Source organism: Neodiprion lecontei, chromosome 1, assembly GCF_021901455.1.
Source record: "Neodiprion lecontei isolate iyNeoLeco1 chromosome 1, iyNeoLeco1.1, whole genome shotgun sequence".
NCBI lineage: Eukaryota > Metazoa > Arthropoda > Insecta > Hymenoptera > Diprionidae > Neodiprion > Neodiprion lecontei.
This window is the reverse complement of record NC_060260.1, coordinates 7,757,774-7,778,704: the sequence shown is the minus strand read 5'-3', so window position 1 is coordinate 7,778,704 and position 20,931 is coordinate 7,757,774. Positions and strand designations below refer to the sequence as shown.

The window sequence follows — 20,931 nt, the reverse complement described above, 5'->3', positions numbered from 1 at the left end:
GTATTCGGTGAATCAATAGATTATATAAATTCTATACGTTATCGTATATTTGAGAAAAAAGAATACTATTACTAGTGCAGAAATATAGATCTAATGCATTAGTCACATACGGCCAATAATTTTGCTGATCTCGGTGGAGAATAAGACTACAATTTGACAATTTTAAAAAGTGAAGTTATTGGTCATTATTAGATAGACATAAGGTGGTTCACATGATATCTTTGGTGACTACAAAAACAAAAAATTTTAGTTAGTTGAATTAAATTTAACCACAAGTGAAAAACTGAAAAATAAGACATGACCGAAACAAGGTTTTCTTGTTTTCAGATTATTGGGCATTTTGCGCTCGCAAATTTCAAACCAAATTGATATTTGCACAATCTGTGAATCTTCTGTAGATATAGAATGGTTTCTAAAAATAAGCTTTAATTAATGCATTATACAAAACACATAAACCCTGACATTCAGTGCACAACTATGTTCAATACCGAGGGATATGAAAAATATACCTACTCTTGCGATAACGGTGTTTTAACGAAAAACACAATACTGCTTGAAATATATCTACCTTGATAGAATCATGACAGCTGATAATTAAAGCAGTTCTACGATTTGGCTTTGTCTGTTTCCAGATGAACACTAAAATCGTAATCACGTACATCCCTCGGTTAAATCAGCGATTCATGAAGAGCATATTTCATTTCATTCACGGTTATACCTACCATCAATTTATTAGGATGAATTTTACGTTTTACCATTTCAGACTAATTAATTTTTTATTCAACTTTATTTCACCAGTTGGAAGTCAAGTCGAAGTTCTGTTCTGAATTCTGATGAGGAATTTTAATCGTGTATCACTAAGACCCAATTTATTTTCCGTTTCTATAGACATAATGTATAAACGTTTTCATTCGAGCCAGGTTATTTAATTATTTTTGAGAAGTAGTTATTGGTAAAAATCATTTTAAACCACAGCTCGGTTCCAGTATTGTATGTTTGTATAGAATTAATGGTCTGGATAAGAGTATTGATATGGAAGAAACTATCAGGTTGAACTTATTTGATGAATAGAGTGTATTATTTGAAAAAAGCAAACAAACCTTATTAATAGCTAAATATATGGTGAACGTGTTTATGTATAGACATCTTATTGAATGGTTTGACCCAACGTGGGATTAATATTGTAAAAAAAATTATAGTCAGATCAATATTGTCTATTATTACTGCTAGAAACGAAGATAAGTAGTTGAAGAAAACGATTGAATATTGGCAATACAAAATATAATAATGACTAATGTGCTAATAACTAATCGCCAACCGCGCAAACATCAACATATTACGATCTGCATAAATATGTTACTTTTTCCCAAGTCTTTCAATGACTTATATCGAGTTATTTGTTATTCTATATAATCAACTTATGAAAATCAGATTTAAGATGAAACATTGTTATAGGGTGGTATTCTAATTTAATTTTCAATTTTCATACCTTTTTATTCTTCCTCTTTAACACTGCCCCATCCCGACAATGAATGGTTGAAAAATTTTCAAAAAAATGGGATTATCTAATTGTACATTGGAATTTTTTTTCGATCTTGCTACGATTGGTAAATTATTAATTTTAAGGCGCAATCATGATTTCTAGTCACAATATACATATACCTTACATTATTTCTATCCTCGTTAAGTTTTTCCTATCCTTTTCCCAATTATTTCTCTTTCCCAATTACGATTTACCATAATGAATAGAGTTTGATTTCGGACATATTGTGAATGTCATTGATAACTGTCTGTTCATTATCAATCATTATTACTATTATTACTGTTGTTGTTATTATTACTATTATTATTATTATTATGATTATTATTATTTTAATATATTAATTTGTATATAAAGACTACTGTAAGGAAAACAATCTGTCGTAAACAGTGCAGAAAAAAATCAATTGTATACTCAGCGTAATGTAATCATTTGCATATTGAAGTTATAACAAGAAATGAACAATCATAATAAATCAAGCAAATAATCTGAAGCACACCCCGTTGAACAATATTTCGATTAAATTCATAAATAAATCCTGTACACATTCTTCAATAATTTAATCTGTGGCCGATATTGAAAACAAGTGATTTGGAACAAAAAATAATTATACATATAAACGGTAATTCAGGTTCAAGTAGCCTAGTATTTTCGCGCGGTTATTACTAGTCGTTCACTTGTTTCGCTACCTCGTGCGATCCTGGCATACTTTGCAAAAATGCCACGAGATGTCGGCTGCGGTGAAACACTCCGTCGGTCTACAAGCCGCACATTACGTTAGAAAGAGGAGCACGGTGCACAGTGCCTGGGGTAGCAGCTCTCGATTTTGACGGACAGTGTTTCACGAGAGCAGGTAATAAAATGTTAGTCTAATCGTAAGTCAGTTCCATAAACCATTTATATGTGAAATAGCTTTCCACCCTCATTCGTTCCGTGATAATTACGTGAAAATCCCCGTAATCACATGTATCTTGATTTTTGAAGGAAAAAAATAAAAATAATAAACTAATCATATTGTTACCAATAAATAAAAATAATCAACACATTACGTGATAAAAATCAGGTGAATTTTCTACCGGGAATGTTGAAGGACTGGTTCACGGTTATTGCATCGAGTAGTCAAGAGGTGGGTAAGTTTTTTTTCTATACATGTTCGGTTCTAATTTTTTAATTCATCTTATCTATCGCTCTACGTACAGTAAATTTGAGAAATTCCTTATTTATAAGCGACGAGTGTGACGAGGATGCGTTGGATCACGTATGCATGGAATACAACTAACTCTCCGTCAATTGTCTGGATTAGGCAAAACTAAACGTCGACGGCCTCCCTGACACCTGTCAAATCGGCGCGCTCGATTATCAACATTTACATTAGGCGTAACGTAACGTGACGTAACATGACGCAACGTAACGTAACGTCACGTATCGTTCCATGATCCAGTGCGTAGTCGTCGAGGCTTCCACACTTGGACGTCTTCGACTGACTGGCACAAAACCGTGACTCGAGCTTCCGTGCTGAGCTCGACGGTGTGGCTAACGAATATCGATCTAGCCGAGTGTTTCTATGCCTACTCTCCGACCAATTCACCAGAATTTCGAGGTCACCGGGTCCCGTCTCAGCCCGCGGCGTTCGACACGCTTCAAAAGCTTGAATAACGTAATTCTGTTGGAAGACGTCTCAGTTGGTACAGAGATCAGTGCCTCTCAGGCATATCAGCGATACGTTTGTAACAGATACAGCGCGTGTCTTATTATCGTAACCTGAAACTGATGTTCTTTTGTTTTTTCGCATTCCGAATTTTCCGAACTCGTGTGATACACGGCAAATGTATGCCAGCTGCTGATAGCGGACTCTTATGTAATATAATTCGAAACAAAACTCACGTACCTGTCAAAATGTGGCGAAATAATAAGCACGTGCGAAACGCAGCTGCTTTTATCATTCACCTTCGTCGCGACTTCAAGCCTCACGGCATTGAACTTGGTGTCGGTTGAAGGTAGAAGCACTATACTCACCAAATGCCCCGCACCGAGAATAAATCAAATGAATACGAGAAAACTAAACGCATTATTGATGCGAATAAATTTTCTCAATTTTCATTCATCTTTGCCATTGAATTTGTGCGAGAATCATGATGTCGGTATTTGTAATTCTGCTTCCTTGTAATACATATTCAGCTTTGCAGTATACATGAATATTTCGTTCAAGATATCGAACATATTACATATCTGCGTGTACGCAAGATTAATCCAACGCACCTCTCGGGGAATAATTAATAACGAACAAATACGGTTTATGGCCTCGCCTCTCAGCTCCGACTTTCGTATCAGGTATTCCGCGCATAGCTCGGGATATAACGCGTTGTACAGCGCGAACGGATATATATATACTCGAGCTAAGGATAAACCTGGTCCGGGTGTCCGAGTGCGAGGGCGAGAAGCGAGATTAGAAGAAACGAATTCTGGGTTACGTCTTGCCCCGCGTCTCTTCATCTGTAGCCTTTCGGTTTCGCGCTCGCGTAAAAATCCGACTTACATATGTACATCAACCACATTGGCATTTTCGGTTTAGCGACCCTGACGACGACGACGACGACGACGAAGAAGCAAGGCGCTCGTCTTCTGCAGATACGTTAGCTAGCCAAGGTCAGGCAGCACGCATTCGTCGCCTGATCTCTCTATAGCCGCGTGTGCGTCTATGGCACACACACACACACACACACACACACACACACACACACACACACACACACACACACGCACACACACACACACACACACACACACACACACACACACACACACACACACGTGCCTAGATATCGCAAATGTGTTGAGAGATATGATTGTATTATGTAAATCTATATACGTGTAGTGTACATTAGATGTATAGGCGAAGGTGTTAGACCCGATATATATTTCCAGTGCGGACGTCAGTTTTTCAGTATACGCCATACGATCAGTAACGCGAATTCTCGATGTATTTTTCCTTATTATTGCCTGCTTATTATTCCGTCAAATTCAATAGAAATCGAATTTTGATCACACCTCGCAATATGTTTTTTTTTCTACCCACTTTTGTCAGACATTGATTTTTTTTTTTTTTTTTTAAGTTTGGAAAAAGCCCTAGGCAGTATCGGCATTTCGGCTCACAAATTATACGCCAGTATTAGATTTTAGAAGACGATACCTGACCACGTGGCTACGATACAGTCGTCGCGTAGTTGTTAAGGCTTTATCGTCACGTTGATTTTACGTATACCTACTTAAATAATATGCGTACCGATATGAGATATAGGCATAACCGTACGTAATTTATTCGCAACCTATACAGATCCGGTTTGTTTATTGACTGATATCGAAATACGTAAACATGTATATATATATATGTATGTGTGTGTGTAAGATCGAGTTTCCTCACATTGCATAATGTCATATAATTTATAAGTGATATTATGTTGGTAAAATTCTTCCGCTGAGAGATGATATCTTTCTAACGTCATACTTGCTTCTATTACGCACGCATGTTATCGTTATACTACATAACAATCACAATATATTTACTCCGGGAAGAAGAGGCAATAACTTTCCGATCCAGTTAATAACACATATGCATACGTATACGTAGTGTAAGTAACTTTTAAAGAACGTAAGAAACGATATTTTTTTTAAACGCGACCTAACGGAGCAACGCAACAGTTGCACAAAAATTTTCTGCCTTCCGACGTCAGGGATGATCATTGTAAAAACATTCTTTAAATAATCTAATGCGACACCGAATCTACAGCCCTCGTAATTTCTCCTTGACGTGATACATCCGCTGCACATGGCATCCCGCACGTACCGCGCGTGAATCTCTGCCAAATTAATCGCCTACATAGTGTCGAGTTCTTATTTATCAACTGCCGCAATTGTTGCCGCAATGGAACAACATTTATCTCCATCGATTTCATTACTGTAAAGATATTCTTTTTTTTTTTTACAGAATATTTTTACGGTACTGATTAACAGCGGTTAAGCAAGTGAAAAACATATGACGTGTTAATTGTTTCAGACCAATTAAACCCTGATATAAATTTCCGATATCATTCTATCAAGATCAAAATTCAATTCAACGAATACGTACGTATTGCCGATTGCGAACATTTCGTCGTTTTTAACTCGCCTATGGAATAGCGTACAATTAGCGTACCGAGGTTATAATCTCGCGTTACTGTCGAAATCGCTTTATATACACGTTTATACACATGTGGAACGCTGATTTAATTGCGGACAGGCAGTGACAGAACAATTCTTTTCGATTTCGTATCCCGCTCCGCGTTGCAGAACGGCGCTAATCTTGTTACGTCCGGTTGGTACTTTGATTGTAAGAGGAGCGCTCTACAACTACCGCATAGTCTCAAACTCTAAATATAACAAATCAACGGCACGTTTCAGTCACGGGGTATTTAAAACCAGATTGGAGTTAGTAAGGTTAACGTAACGATATATTGAAAAGAAGATCGCTGTTTTGAAAATTTAAAACGACTTTGAAGGAGTTCAGGGTCTGAATAAATTTCAATATACGCTTAATCTACTTCCCAAAAATGTACATTACTCAATTTTAGACAATTATCCTATAGTTGCGATATAACGTTTTTTTTTTTTTCTAAAAGTGAATCGCCGCGTTAACGCAACGATCTTCAATATCGTTATTTAAAACGTTACGTACAACCCATCCAATTATACATTGCTCACAGGAAAAACCGGAAAAATGCCAGGATGATCAGGGAAAAGTTTTCAATAAATTATTCTATTATTTTATCGTACGGTGTTCTGGACCTTCGTTATTAATTTATTCATGATTGCACCAGTCTTATGCAAGGGTCAGTCAATTTAGTCTATGGTCAGTGCGGTAAAAACTTACTCTAACGTTCACGATGATGTTCACTAATTTTATATATATATATATATACAAATGTATAAATAATAATCTGTGGAACTATGTAATATTAGGCTTTGCAAGTGTGTCAAACACGCAGCACGGTATTATTTCCGCGATCATGTTTACAATATTCACGCTATATAATTGTGTTCTCTCTCTTTCGAGAGTGTAACAGCACGTTTCATTAACACGGCGATAGGACGTGTTAGTCGATTTATAATAATAATGAGGTATATCAGCGGTTTGAGTGATTGGTTCTTCCCGAGTGGATACACATGCCTTTTTATCTTTTGCATCGCGATACAGAATTTTTGACCAGCCTGTAAGATGTGTGATCGCAACGTTTTCGCAACGCCACAGTTAAATCTGGACAAATAATATTGAGAAATTGGTTAATCGAATAAATAACTGCAATCGTTAATCGCAGTTGTCATTTACTTGGTTAAACATTAATTATTTTGAATATTGTTTTCCTATCTAGGGGGGTATTTTCGTTGTTTTTATCCGATTTAAAACTACACACTAATTACTCAATACCATTGCATACATGCCGACAACTCTTGATAACCGTTCCGCTTATGGAGCGTTGGGCATTGCAAAGCAACAAGTGGTCTTCATTGTTTAACGAGCATCTACTTGGTAATAACCGCGTTACAGAAGATTCAGAAACTCTACAGCTTAACTTTGAATTTCCATGAGCTGAAGATATGGGGAATTCCACGCGAACCCAACCAACGTCTGACCCTCGCTAGTTTTGATTTTGTTCAACTTGTGTTTTTGCAATTTTCCCAACTTTGAAATAGTACCCTGAATCGTTTAAGATTTGTTTTTTTCAACCGCTTGATTATTTATAAATATTTAAAGTGATTTTGAAAAGGATCTTTTTTAAAAATTCTTAATAAGTTGAATAAAAATCTTTAAAATTTCAGGGTACTGTTTCAGAGTTGGAACAACTGCAGAAATTTTCTAAACAAAATCAGAAATGGTTAGGGTCAAACGTTGGTCGGATTTGCGTGGAATTCCCCATATACGTAGAATATGGAATGAAGGCTTGTCCTGAATGACAACGAAAATTTCCCTCGGTGTCGAATTGCCGATAGAATTTTCCAACGTAATCATCTGTCTGTACGAAAAAAATCCCATGCACGCTAACATTATCAAATTGCATAATCATCCTTATCAATTTAATCGCCGATTCGCGATTGCTCGAACGTCGATGAGAACACGTGGCCGTAGAGGGGATATTATAGCCGGGATGACGGCAGCAGGGTCGAGTTTGGCCGTAGTTGAATTGCCGTCGTGGGTTATTCGTACTCTGAGAGTTTAGAGCTGCGGTGAAACGGAGTCCGTCGGAAATCGTCACCAGACAAGCAATGTTGTATTATTAAATTTTTCACCGCCACCTAGAATTATTTCGCGGCTTTCCTTCGCTCGGCAATTATATATCAGTGTTTCATCCAGTCGCGACGTAACTCCCGACGTAACGTAACGACCTCGACGTTGTACGAAAAAAAAACGACGGCCACCGGCAGCAGGGCAGCCCTCAATGACGGAGGAGGCCAATTCGCGGCGGCCCTCTCACTGACTGCGGTTCTAGAAACACAAAAAAAAAAAAAAAATATCTAAAACAAATCAATCGAAAATCGAAGAAGCTGTAACCATTTTTGATTGTTTTTTTTTTTTTTTTTTTGTTGAAAATTTTTCCATCAACCTTGTCTCGTTTAAATATAGAAAAAACCGTTTACTCCGTTGCGTAATATATTTGTTATACACATCGACGACGATATTTAACGTTGAAGTGATAATCGTGTGTAATTATTGTTATACCTGCAGTTCACTGTACAAAGTATAAGTGTATTCGAACAGCTGTATAATAATATAATAGTATAATAAAATTGCAAAAAGGATATTTGCCTGCTGTAAGTAAGGTGCGGGGTATTTCGGTGCTTTGATCGGTGTTTATCTCTAAAAACACATTTCGACGTGAAGGCATAAATATAGTGATAAACAAAAAAAAACGTCATAGAAAATTCGATACTTTGTTACGCAATCAGGATGCCGCGGAAGAATGATGAGACTTTCGGCACAGAGGTTAGTCCCTTGTTTTCTATCGATTACAAATTTCCCTCTATCTATACATGTGTTGTAATCATAGTAATCGACTCGTTGTGTGTCTAACAAAGACTAAAGATTGCTTATATCCCGCTAATTCGCGGCTTGTAATCGTGAAACGATGAATTCCTTTGGAGCCGATAATGTAGCGCGGCTCAACACTTGAAATAAAATTTCGCCCACGCAACTCTCGTGACAAGGTGACTGAGAGGGTATTGTTACGTGACACATATACCATTCTTTTTTTTAACAGCTCATTTCTTTTTTTTTTTTCAACGTACACCCGTATTTGCAAATTCTTATTCATTTCTCTGGGATCGATTTTTTTTTTTCAATCTTTCCTCCATTCAGGAGCATAATCTACAACATAGAACTTCTGTAAATTCGCGCGGTATGCAAAAAGGAAGAAATACTTTTTTGTACACTTACGGAATGTTACGTAAACTGCAATGAATAACGAAAATTGTTCACGAGTTAGTTTAAATGAAGAGGAACAATATGTAGTGTGGCTCAGAAGCAAATGGCCTGCATTGTTATAACCGCGTTTCCATCATTCGAGTTACTTGAATAACAGATTTCTTTATACGAATGATTAGCTTTTGTTATATCGTATAGTAATTTCAATTACGTAATAACCCCGGATTTCCTCGTGCATATCTTTTATCTGTTTTCATCCAAGGTTCCTAGGCCCGCATTTTTGCAATCTAGATTCCAGTTAAAAGCAGTTAAAGTTCGCGTATGATCGTCGACACGTGACGAAGATACGTAAACCCGCAATCGCTAGATGATAATCACCTTTCTTACGTTCCAAGCAGATAGGATTAAAATGTATAACTCGAGTCTTGCGGGCGATGATCGCGCAATATTTTTACGTTTTCTTCTTACTATCAAGTTCTACTAAAAAATATTTTTTTAAACACTCTTCGCATCTACAGTAACGTGTCATTAAATAATAATTCACCTGTCAAACAAGCCTTGGAAAAATTAACACGACACTTTGCGCATAATAATTTTTCGAACGATTTTATAATATTAAAACTCGTTTTCTTTCATAAATATGGGGGAAAAAAAACAGCAAGATTGATCGCCACGTTTCCTATCACAAATTTATAACAAAACTAGTATAACAATCTTGTTCGTTGCCTCTGTCATAGATGAATGTAACGACGAAACTTAATTCCGTGTATGAAATTCTCTTAAAAGTATGATTCGTAGAATTTTTTTTTCTTCAATATCGTGTATTATATCGGCTGTTTGATCAGCTGATTCGTCAAGATATCGAGGTAACTCAAGAGAGTGGAAAGGTATTATATGTAGGTGTACAAGTACATATCTGCATTACGTCGCGACCACGTGATACGAAGGCGTACGTTGTAATTGAAGGCTCTAATTTTATTTCTTGTCTCTTCCTTCCCTTTAATTTCAATTCTTACTGCTTCATTACACCTATCCGCGCACATCTTTCTTCCTCCATATGTATACAACGTCGGAATTAAAAGTCCGACATCTCCACTGCCGTTCACACTGATTACGTATAGACGACACAGATTTATGTATATAATTTACCCATATTATATATGTATATATTCATGTGTATCAGTAGACGATATTGATAGCAATTATTTGCTACACTGCATTCTATATAAGTAATTAACTGCTCGATTATTATTTCCACACAATTATGAGACTGTATACAAAATTTCATGGCGTAAATTTTGATAAATTGTAAAAATGTACTATACTACCGTGTATGTTTGTCTAATAATTATAAGTTTTTATAAATTCACGAGAAGGACATAAACGAAGCTTCAAGATTCGTGAAACCCATTTTAGTTTACATAAATCGTCAATGGATTTAAGAATGCGTCTGTAAATGTCTGACCAATGATAATATTCCAAGAAATTTATTCGATTTTCGTTTAAAGTTACAGTCAATTGTCGATAATTTATCAGTCTCAAATTGCAAAACATTTTTTAATATAGTGAAAAAAGAGGTAAGATTATTTATTTTAGAATTCACCGTACAGTGAAGTCGAAAGAAAATCCAAACCGAACCATTTCCGGAAATATTTCCGTCACAGATATCCGGAATATAAATATGAAGATATAGATTAGGAGGATCTAAATTACACCCGCAGCTTCATTAATCAAACATCCGGACATCATCCAATGACAGTAAATAAACTTTCAAGTAACAACAATAACAACGATACGACACCAACATGCGTGCATGGCTATCACAACACAAGCAATCACTGCAAGTATATAATAATTATTGCGGAACCAGCTGCAGAATCAATCAAATCACGAGGTTGAAGTTAGTAACGTTAACGCAAGGAAACAACAGTGAAAAAAATGACAATTGCACAATTTTAGTATGACTTTAAAGTGGTTGGCGTTTTCAAAATATGTTTGTATTTTATTTATCGTGATTTACTAAATTTTAGACATCCTAATGATTCGAGGTATTAACGTTTTTTCCTCAACATGCATCGTTACAGAAACTTTACTGAATCCATCCTCATGTAAAATCAATATTCGCGATGCATGGGTGATATAGTCTACACGTCATATTCACGTTACATGCGCTCGGGTTCTGTGATATTTTCGTAACGATATCGCTAATCAGTTGTAAACAGCTCGCGAGTCATTGCTGCAAGCTTTTCGAGAGACACCATCATTGTCGGTTTCGTGCGTTCGTTCAACGCTTGATTTCAGTCTTCAACCGACGTCGGTTGATATCGCGAACGGTGTTAAGTACTTATCACCTCGCCGTTATATCTCGGTTGTTTCCACGTCGGTATATTTTCCTTAATAAAAATCGAAAATCGGTATCAGGTTGATTAACCGGTCGTGTCACGTACGTCTCTCCGCAACGTCTCGCAGGTTTCGGTTTAACTTTCGATATACGTTTTAAAAGATTTTCCAACAATCATCAGCAGAATGCCGCTGACTAAGAGAGTACGTTTCTAATATTGTAAAATAATTTTTGAACCTTCAAATGAACGGACAAACGAGATTAATGAAGCAATGGTGAAAGGCCGAGTGAGTGGATCGCTGCCACATGTCGTGTGCGAAGATCAATGAACTGACCTATCGGCCTGACTTCTATTACACTCACATGTCATCGTTTATTATTTTTAACGTTGAGAGGAATATTGAATCAATTAAAGTGTATACGAAAAGAATCTCGAAGGGTTAAACGAATCGGTTTATTGTATAATGTACTTAGATTCTACTTCTTCTTTTTCTGATACAAACTGTTCATTGACATTGCGTTGATGTCTGATAAGCCGCAACGTGTCGTATTTTAATATAGGCCGTGCCTGAGGTACGCAATGACCTTGACAGTATTACGTAACAGCTCCTCGACGTCGTAACGAGGTTTGAAATCGTACAATTGTGTGTCAGTGGTTACCACGGCGTTTGGTCACGATCCGTCTGACTACTTACTTTCTCTCGCTACTTGTGACACTTGTTTCGCATTGCATCGCGGTTCCGCATGAGAATCGTTTTGGTCAATCTGTTTTTCCTGTGTCTGAAAGATTTGGAAAAAGTCTTTTTCAAATGTTTTTTTTTCTAGCAGTTCTCCTTGTTCGATAAAAATGTGATCATTGAAATATTTATGCATCAAGGTCACCGCGGAAATGTACATACATTGTGAAATGATAAGATAAACATTCATTTTCGCGGTTAGATAATAAATTAATGATTACTTAGGTGTACGTGGTAAAATTATTAATTATTAATTATGTAATAGAAGCATCGTTTCCATTTATTCTATTGCAATTGTGATTTTTATTTTTTTTTTTTATATAGAAATTTTATTACGGTGTTTCAGGGTGCCGGGTATCTGAAACGGGCTAACACTGAGAGGCTACATGAAATTTTCGATCAGGTAAGCTGTACATGTGAATTGTAATGAACTTTAAATTGATGATAATTGATTCTTTATATTTCTACTATCCACGTAGAATACACAACATTGTCATGCGATACCATGTACATGAATAAATAATTGGTTGATTGTTTTCTGCGGTTATTGTAGGAGTGAAGAATTAAACTAAAATCATAAAAAAAGATAGTAACGTGTTGTGGAAAAAAGAAAAACGAAATAAATAACGATTGTCTATTGCTGGGGTATATGTAATGATATAATTGTGTAGATGATGGTTATTATACTGCGTGTAGCATTTATGGGATAGGCTGCAGATAAAATTGGAAATGAATACCGAAATATTACATCACATTCGTGATATTGAGTATATATAGAATTAATTTCAACTGATATTGAAGCGGGTTTGATATCGCTGTGTGACATAATTCCCCGCATAGATAAGGGTGACATATTTAAAAGTTTCAGTAATCGTTACAATTCTTGAGTTATCATTGATTTCTGGTACAAGTGTAGTTCAACAATAAGAGCCCATTGGTCGGTTGAATTCACAATTAAATCTGACTTTCATAATTTTCCGTCAAATTGCAACAATTTTTGTCACCCCGAAACCGTAGACAGTGAAAATTTTTCGCAAGCCGGTCAGTAGATGATTGAAAATCATTGCTGGTGAAAGGGTTGCATGTAATCGGACGGTGTACAAGACGCTAGGAATTAGAATATTGCAAAAAGAATAAAACCAAAAGAGGATGATAACGTAGGAGATTATAAATATGGCGATATTTGACCATATTCAAAATTTTATTTGCAGTATGCGACGCAGGAAAAAAATGGAGAGAGATTTATGACCCCAACAGATTTCGTACGGAGTTATCTTGGCTTTTATACAGATGCAGAGTTTAATCCTGAGTCTGTTAAGCTGCTTGCCGGCATCGTCGACACCAGCAAAGATGGGTAAGTTGTTCAAAAAAATAGAATAATACGTATATAGATAAATAAATAAATCAACTGAATAGAAACGAAAAAATTGTTGCTCTCTAACTACAATTCATTGATACGTACTGACGGTGAGTCTATTTTTATATGTACTCATTTAAACTGATAAAGTTTATTTTCCTCGTAATAGGCTCATCTCATTCGCCGAATTCCAGGCATTTGAGGGGCTACTTTGCGTCCCCGATGCTCTCTACAGAACAGCTTTTCAATTGTTTGATACTAATGGAAATGGAATGGTTGCGTTTGGTAAGATTTTATCGAAATATTTAGTTTAAACTAATCCGTTGTGAAAGAATCGCGTTGTCATTGTCGTGAAAAAAATTTCAGACGAGTTCGCTGAGGTGATGAAAAAAACGGTTCTTCATCAGAAGATGCCGTTTAACATGGACAGTGGATTCATAAAGCTCTATTTTGGCAATGATAAAAAACGATTAATCAATTATGTCGAATTCAGCCAATTTCTTCACGTGAGTTGCAAAACCAACGTTAGAAATGTCGCGACCGATAAAATCGTTTTGAATTAACTACGAGAGTTCGTATTTCAGGATTTTCACGAGGAATATGCGATGGAAGCTTTCAGAAAGTTTGACACCGGAGGTGCCGGATTTATCACTGCCTTAGACTTTCAAGACATTATGATTAGCATAAAAAGTCACTTACTGACTAACAAAATCAAAGATAATCTTGTTGCGGTAAGTTTCATGAGATAATTAAAGTTCCGATATGAAGATTGCAAACTTGATGATCAAGCGCTGTGCAAACAGAATTAATTATTAATTGACTTGCAGGCTGCTGGGGCTGGACAGGGGGGCAGAAAAGTCAGTTTTCCCTACTTCATGGCGTTCAATTCGTTGCTGAATAACATGGAGCTCATAAAACGTATATATTTGAACGCCACGAACGGTCACAGAAACCAGGAAGTCACTAAAGGTACAAAAACCTCGCCATTTAACGTTTTTAGTTTAAGCTCTACGTTTACTAAGGATCCCCAAATCTTGCCAACTTTTTGACCATCTTAAAAGCAGGCCTTCCTTTTTTTTTCACAGAGGAGTTCCTTCACTCTGCTCAAATGATGTCACAAATCACACCCCTCGAAGTAGACATTCTCTTCCAACTGTGCGATCTTCTTCATCAAACTGGGTGAGCTTATAAAAATCTTTTATTTCACTGAGATGGAAGTTCGATTTTTTAGATTTTCAAGCTTGTCAGGACATCTTTATCCAGCTATGTACATAAATGTGCAATGGTATTTTACTCTCCCGGGCAAGGATTGACGATATTTACTAGTATAGCATGGAGTGGAGGTTAGTCGGACGAGGATCGCTGTTCCATTGCCGTTGATGGTTCTAATATAGTCAAAAAAAAAAAAAAAAACAAACAAATTAACGGTCGAAAACCATATAACTTCTGATAAGTGTTGAAAACAAAAACAGGACAGTGGACTCAGAATATTTGTATGTTTACGCTGCTTGGATCAGTTCTGCAACTGAAGATTCAGAGGCAAGGCCGTGGTTTGGGTGCGTCTTTGTATTTCCGAATATCTTGTTCTAGTACGTTATCTCGAATGATCGCTACAACCTGCATCGTTATAATTTAGTTATTTCTTCCTATCTCAGGTCTTATTTTAGGAATCATTTCATCCGTCCTTAGCAGCTGAGGCCAAAACGTCGCGCAGCCAAAATAATGAATGCTTTACAGATACATACATATGTATATATACATATATATGTATATACACAATATTAAATTGATATTTCTTTTCTAGCAGTACTTATTGCCTCTTCTCAGTTTGTTATGTATACATATTATTTCCACTACCTTGCACAAGTAAATATCGTAACACGCAATCCACAGACATTCGTCAACATTTATCAGGATGTTGAATTGAAGAAACAAAAGTTGTTTTTATCTCGTTACTTTAACTTTCAGTATTGAAAATGCGGTACGAATTTCTATGGAACATATGAATCTAGATGAGAAGAAATCTATTGCGGATTAATCATAATTTTCTCATCTACGAGAGTTATAAACAAAAAGTTCAATTTCATAAGAACTATTTTATTATATCCTTTTCAAGTCTGATTAATTCATCATTGAAGAACATGTTACATTTAAGTATTTTCTTGTCATATTTTCAGGAGGATAGTCTACAACGATCTTATTGATATCACGCCGGAACAGTATTTCAAGCATATTTCAAAACGTCTTGCGGAAGTCAAAGCAGTTTCGGTTAGTTGGACATTGTTTCTTCTTTTTAAAATTTTATTATTTGTGATGAAGTGGTAAAATATTTACACCTCGTGTTGACCAAAAACATCTATCACTTTTCAGAGCCCTGATGAGCGAGGTGTTGTTACCCAAATTCTAGAGAGTGGATATAGATTTATACTCGGTTCCATTGGTGGAGGTAATAATAAATTCACCGTATATTTAAATTACGGCAAATTACAAGCATTTTAGATACCAATATCAATTTATTTTCGTACTCACTTTACAGCCGTTGGTGCGACAGCAGTTTATCCAGTTGACTTGGTAAAAACACGTATGCAGAATCAAAGAACAGGCTCGTTCATCGGTGAATTAATGTATCGGAACAGCATTGATTGTTTTAAAAAGGTTGGAATCAGAAAGTCTGAAGACATAACTCCTCCTGCATTGTTAATGATAAAGCCGGTGCCATTTGTCTGACAGGTGATTCGTCACGAAGGTGTTTTTGGACTGTATCGTGGTTTGGCTCCGCAACTAATGGGAGTAGCCCCAGAAAAAGCTATAAAACTGACGGTGAACGACTTTGTAAGGGACAAGTGCATGGACAAGAATGGAAACATTCCGCTGTTGGGAGAAATCTTGTCCGGAGCATGTGTACGCATTTATTATTCAAAGTATTCTGAAAAACTTATCCATCAGTAATAGCATGTATCATTATCTCTCTTATACAGGCTGGAGGATCTCAAGTTATATTTACAAATCCTTTGGAGATCGTTAAGATCCGACTTCAAGTTGCCGGTGAAATAGCGGGAGGATCGAAAGTACGTGCGCTTTCGGTCGTAAAGGAATTAGGACTGTTTGGTCTGTACAAGGTAAGACATGTAATTTGATAACAGTGTTCACCATACCTTGAGGCATTAACAATCCGTCTGAGCATCTGATGTCACTTTTCAGGGTGCTCGGGCTTGTCTTTTGCGTGATGTACCATTCAGTGCCATTTACTTTCCCACTTACGCTCATCTCAAAGCGAAAATGGCCGATGAAGGCGGATACAACACACCGGTATCTCTTCTAGTCTCAGGAGCTATCGCTGGTATCCCAGCCGCTGCATTAGTCACACCAGCGGATGTGATCAAGACAAGATTACAGGTGATTTTCTATTTTTGTTTTGTATTATTGAGACAAGTGTGCAGCGACATGCGCTGTTGTTACTCATGTTGCTAGTGAAAAAAAAGTCAGTCCAAATACAATTTCGATTTTTTAAATACTACAGGTCGTAGCAAGGCAAGGCCAAACAACTTACACTGGTGTAATGGATTGTGCTCGTAAAATATACCGAGAAGAAGGTGCAAGAGCTTTATGGAAAGGTGCCACAGGTATGTCTCATGATTTTATATTTCTTCAATGATATTGAACTACTTCTCAACTTGCCAGCTAACCCTGTATAATAGGGATGATTGTTTTGTAGTAGAAATTGCACTAGCTGCCGCTTATAATGCGCATGGATATCGGGTTGTATAAAATACAATCTAAATTATATTTTGCATAATGAAAGTACAATAGCTTTAATGGCGCGTCCCATAATAGAGTCTACATTAGTTACATGTCAGCTTTTAAAGCCACGTGTGGCTGCAAAAGATTATAAATTCTTGTTAGTAATATTTTTTGTCGTGGTCGATTGAATGCATCGGGCTGGACCCGCTGCATCTTCGGCCCTTATTCTTCACAATATGACCCGGAAACTTACTTGTCAGTGAGTATACCCCCTTCTCTTTCGAGACTGCCCTAAAAATTGTGCCCTAACAAGTTTCCTATTCACTTTGATGTCCGTGTGCAGAATGAACAACACTGTTGAGTCATATGCTCGATTTATACACATTGTCAATTTCTGTATCACTGGTACCTGCATACATGGGACATAGTGTATACTATGTATGTACTTTCATTTATTCAACTAACGTGATGAATAATTGAAAATTAAAATTCATGCGCTACTGAGTGTTAATGCATCATCCAGTTATTTCACATATTCACGAATGTACTTCATCGATGCCACATGAACTCTTTTATTTGCATCTTATAGCAAATTTAGGAATACACAAATTTGTCAGCATATCGTTTTTGTGTTTTACTTACTTGATGTTTTTATTTGTAGCTCGAGTACTAAGGTCATCACCACAATTCGGTGTCACTCTCTTCACTTATGAGTTACTGCAGAGGCTGTTCGTCGTTGACTTTGGAGGATCGTAAGTGAAACACTACAGTAATAGTAACTTGTAATAATATATCGGTCTTTTTATTTTGATGAGGCATAGAAAATTGCTGAAGGTTTTACATATTGTCTATTAGTAAAAGAAATTTCTACACTGTTTTCTTTTCTCCACATGCCTTTTCTTTTTTGCAAATAGTGATGACTATTCCTGAGGTACAATAATTCATGAAATGAATATACAGCAATGCAAAAAACGTTTGCCAAAACATTGCGCCTGGACATTAATATAGTATTTCACGCTTTATTTTCACGCTAATAAATCATTAGCGTACATGGTTCATTCGGTTATCTAACAAGAAGTGTTTTTCACAGACGGCCGACTGGTTCGGAGCAGAAGGTTCCTACGACAGGTGTCGCGAATGAAATACGATCAACTAACCCCGACCATATTGGAGGGTACCAAGTCGCCCTACCCATCTTTACTGGTATTGAAACGAAATTTGGCCTTTGCTTACCCAGGTATCAAGCGGTTGCAGCGAAAACGCCGAGTCTTTCACAGTAATACTAGTGCTCGAAGGCTTATAGAAGCTGGGTAGTTATACAAAAGATTGTTGATACGTTTCTATTCATGTATATATACGAATCTATGCAGATATTTATACATATGTGTGCATATGTAAAAATGTCAATCGCAGATATAGATAAATCATAGTAATATTGAATTGAATATTTCAATTTAACGTAATTTTAAAACGAAAGAAAACTAAAGCACCGAGTGTTCGGTTTTCATAATATCAAGCTACTTGCATATTAGAGAAAATCAAACATCTACTTGATCTTTCAAGGCCTTGCAAATAAATATTTCTGATACATGTTGCACTGCATAATATTTTATAAATTGTTATTCGACTGGCATAAATATCAATCTCACTACAAGTCTAGCAGACTGCTGGGACATTCGTTTTCAAACCGAAAAAATTATAAGATATCTATCTACTCCTAAACTTTGTTACACATTGCAATGATTGTACCTGTTATCATAAGAAAGCTCAGGAATATATTGATAGAATTATATGAAAAAAAAAATGAATTCCTGTGCTTGCTGGGCACTCTCTTTGTTTTCAAACACTCGTCGAGCTGGCATGACTTTTCTTCTGGCAAGTGTCAAACGTTAGATTATACAATTCGTAACAGAAGGCGTCTATTCACAGAGTGTCGCTACAAATTGCAATCTTCTCTTGTGTGAATTACGTTTTGCAATCATTGATTCAATTCTTATTCAGCCTACACAAACATCAATAATAAAATATACGTAGACGTGTTACATATTATATTTCACTTTCAGAAGATTGATAAGTGCATCGTTTTATTTGTTGCGTTTATATATTACACACATTATACCGTATACCTTTTTTGTTGTTGGTCTTCATGAGCAACACTACAACTGATTGTCGAACTTGGAAGAACACTTTCTGTATATACATATAAGTAATATTAATTCGCATCTTCCTGTAATTGAATGTGTCTATTGTTTTGTGAATTCTATTAAAAGCTAATTATCATCAAAATTGAATTTAAATTAGTGTAATTGAGAGAAAAAAAATATGCAAATATAGTTGCACAAAAATTAAACTCATTCTGGACAACTACGGTAGAATAATCAGTGAAAGGAAGATGAACTGCGAGATTTCTTGTTGATTTTGGAAAAATTTTGATTTTGTGCCGATATCGTTATATGTTTCTAAGAGTGCTACTGATTGTGAGATTAATCGAACTTCTCTAATTGTACACAATGGCATTTTAACGACACGTTGGAAAAAAAATTTAATTTCCCGGAAAATATGATTTCTGTATACTTATTAAGCAATTCACAATATTTTTCGCACATTTTGGAAGTCTGCTTATGAATTCATCCGTGATTGGTGTATTTGACTGGAACACGACATCCAATTGAAGAATGAATATACACGTCTGTGGTAACGATAGATGTTTGACGTCTAACTAAGTAACATGTGAAAATGTCAAACTTTAAATTGCATCCCCTGCCACCCCATTGTGAATAAATACTGACGTTATATTATTGTATATTTTGAAATAAGAATAAATACTATTATTGAAATAACGAGTCTTAGAAACCAACAATTTTATCAGCGATGGAGACATACACTCTCTTCTTGTGTGTTGACCAATTCATTTCGCATAATAATATCATTATACAGGTCTAATGAATTGACGAACGAATTTTCGTCTCAAAATTGATTTGTACGACCCTTTCCCGACCAATTGGTCCCCAAGGAACTCAGAAAACGCAGCAAGAGGAGCGTGGGATCAACGGGAGAGAAGATACGAGGAAAAAAGCACCTGCTGAAAAATGTCGAAAATTCAGGTTTTCGTTTGGCTGTAACTTTCGATGCGTTGATCGCAGCGTATTGGGACTGCGCCCAATCGATTTCTCTCGCAAAATTACGTCGGAATAGTGCAGGCAAGAATTTATTCCAGCACTTTTCCGAATCGCAAAAATTTCCGCCAAAAATGCAAAGGGGTTAGCCTTACTTTTTCTTCATTTTTTGAGCGGAAAATTTTTTGTTTCGGATTCGATTCAAATGACCCGTACCTGATTTATTGGACCCTCAGGAACTCAGAAAACGCAGCGAAAACAGCGTAGTGATTTAAAGACCTAGAAAGGTGATAGGGAGAGAAAGAACGACGCTTCTTAACACTTCGAGTGTATTTTAACACACATTTGAAAGATACGAGCGAAATTTTTCATCATCCAACTGTCGCAGAACGGCAGCGTTATTAGCCGACCCGTTCACTGAAGAATACATCTTCAGTCAACGGCTGACGATCGAAGGGCCTGGCCGCTTGAGTCTGGAATCGGCAGGAGAGATAAGGTGTGTATTTCTTGTATGAAATGTGAAAGCTAAAATCATTATACATCATATCATATCATCATACATCATACATCATACATCATACATCGTACATCATACATCGTACATCATACATCATCATACATAGTATCAAAGTTCGAAACCAGAGTT

At 36.4% G+C, this 20,931-nt stretch overlaps 1 protein-coding gene across 8 annotated transcripts; it reads left to right on the top strand.

Annotated features, from left to right (window-relative positions):
* The first annotated feature begins 2,242 nt into the window (after positions 1–2,242).
* On the top strand, positions 2,243–20,009 carry LOC107220955 (calcium-binding mitochondrial carrier protein Aralar1). 8 transcript variants are annotated; one of them, XM_046745773.1, is made up of 19 exons: positions 2,243–2,393; positions 2,604–2,666; positions 12,418–12,474; positions 13,283–13,425; positions 13,598–13,713; positions 13,795–13,934; positions 14,013–14,159; positions 14,256–14,397; positions 14,514–14,607; positions 14,946–14,984; positions 15,606–15,696; positions 15,799–15,874; positions 15,965–16,083; positions 16,159–16,329; positions 16,407–16,547; positions 16,630–16,824; positions 16,949–17,051; positions 17,831–17,921; positions 18,260–20,009. In XM_046745773.1, the coding sequence occupies exons 2-19, from the start codon at positions 2,622–2,624 to the stop codon at positions 18,447–18,449; spliced, it is 2,100 nt and encodes a 699-aa protein (XP_046601729.1). In that variant the 5' UTR covers positions 2,243–2,393; positions 2,604–2,621; the 3' UTR covers positions 18,450–20,009. The 8 variants fall into 8 exon arrangements, with proteins under 8 accessions (XP_046601729.1, XP_046601758.1, XP_046601736.1 ...); XM_046745780.1 differs by having other exon boundaries at positions 2,299–2,403; XM_046745806.1 differs by having other exon boundaries at positions 2,308–2,393; positions 2,604–2,670.
* The last annotated feature ends 922 nt before the right edge of the window (positions 20,010–20,931 follow it).

Coding starts and splice junctions, on each gene's coding strand:
- LOC107220955 (XM_046745773.1), top strand. CDS start 2,622: ATGTTGAAGGACTGGTTCACGGTTATTGCATCGAGTAGTCAAGAG. Junction 13,935..14,012: donor AATTCAGCCAATTTCTTCAC/GTGAGTTGCAAA, acceptor TTCGTATTTCAG/GATTTTCACGAGGAATATGC. Junction 14,985..15,605: donor GAGGCAAGGCCGTGGTTTGG/GTGCGTCTTTGT, acceptor TCATATTTTCAG/GAGGATAGTCTACAACGATC.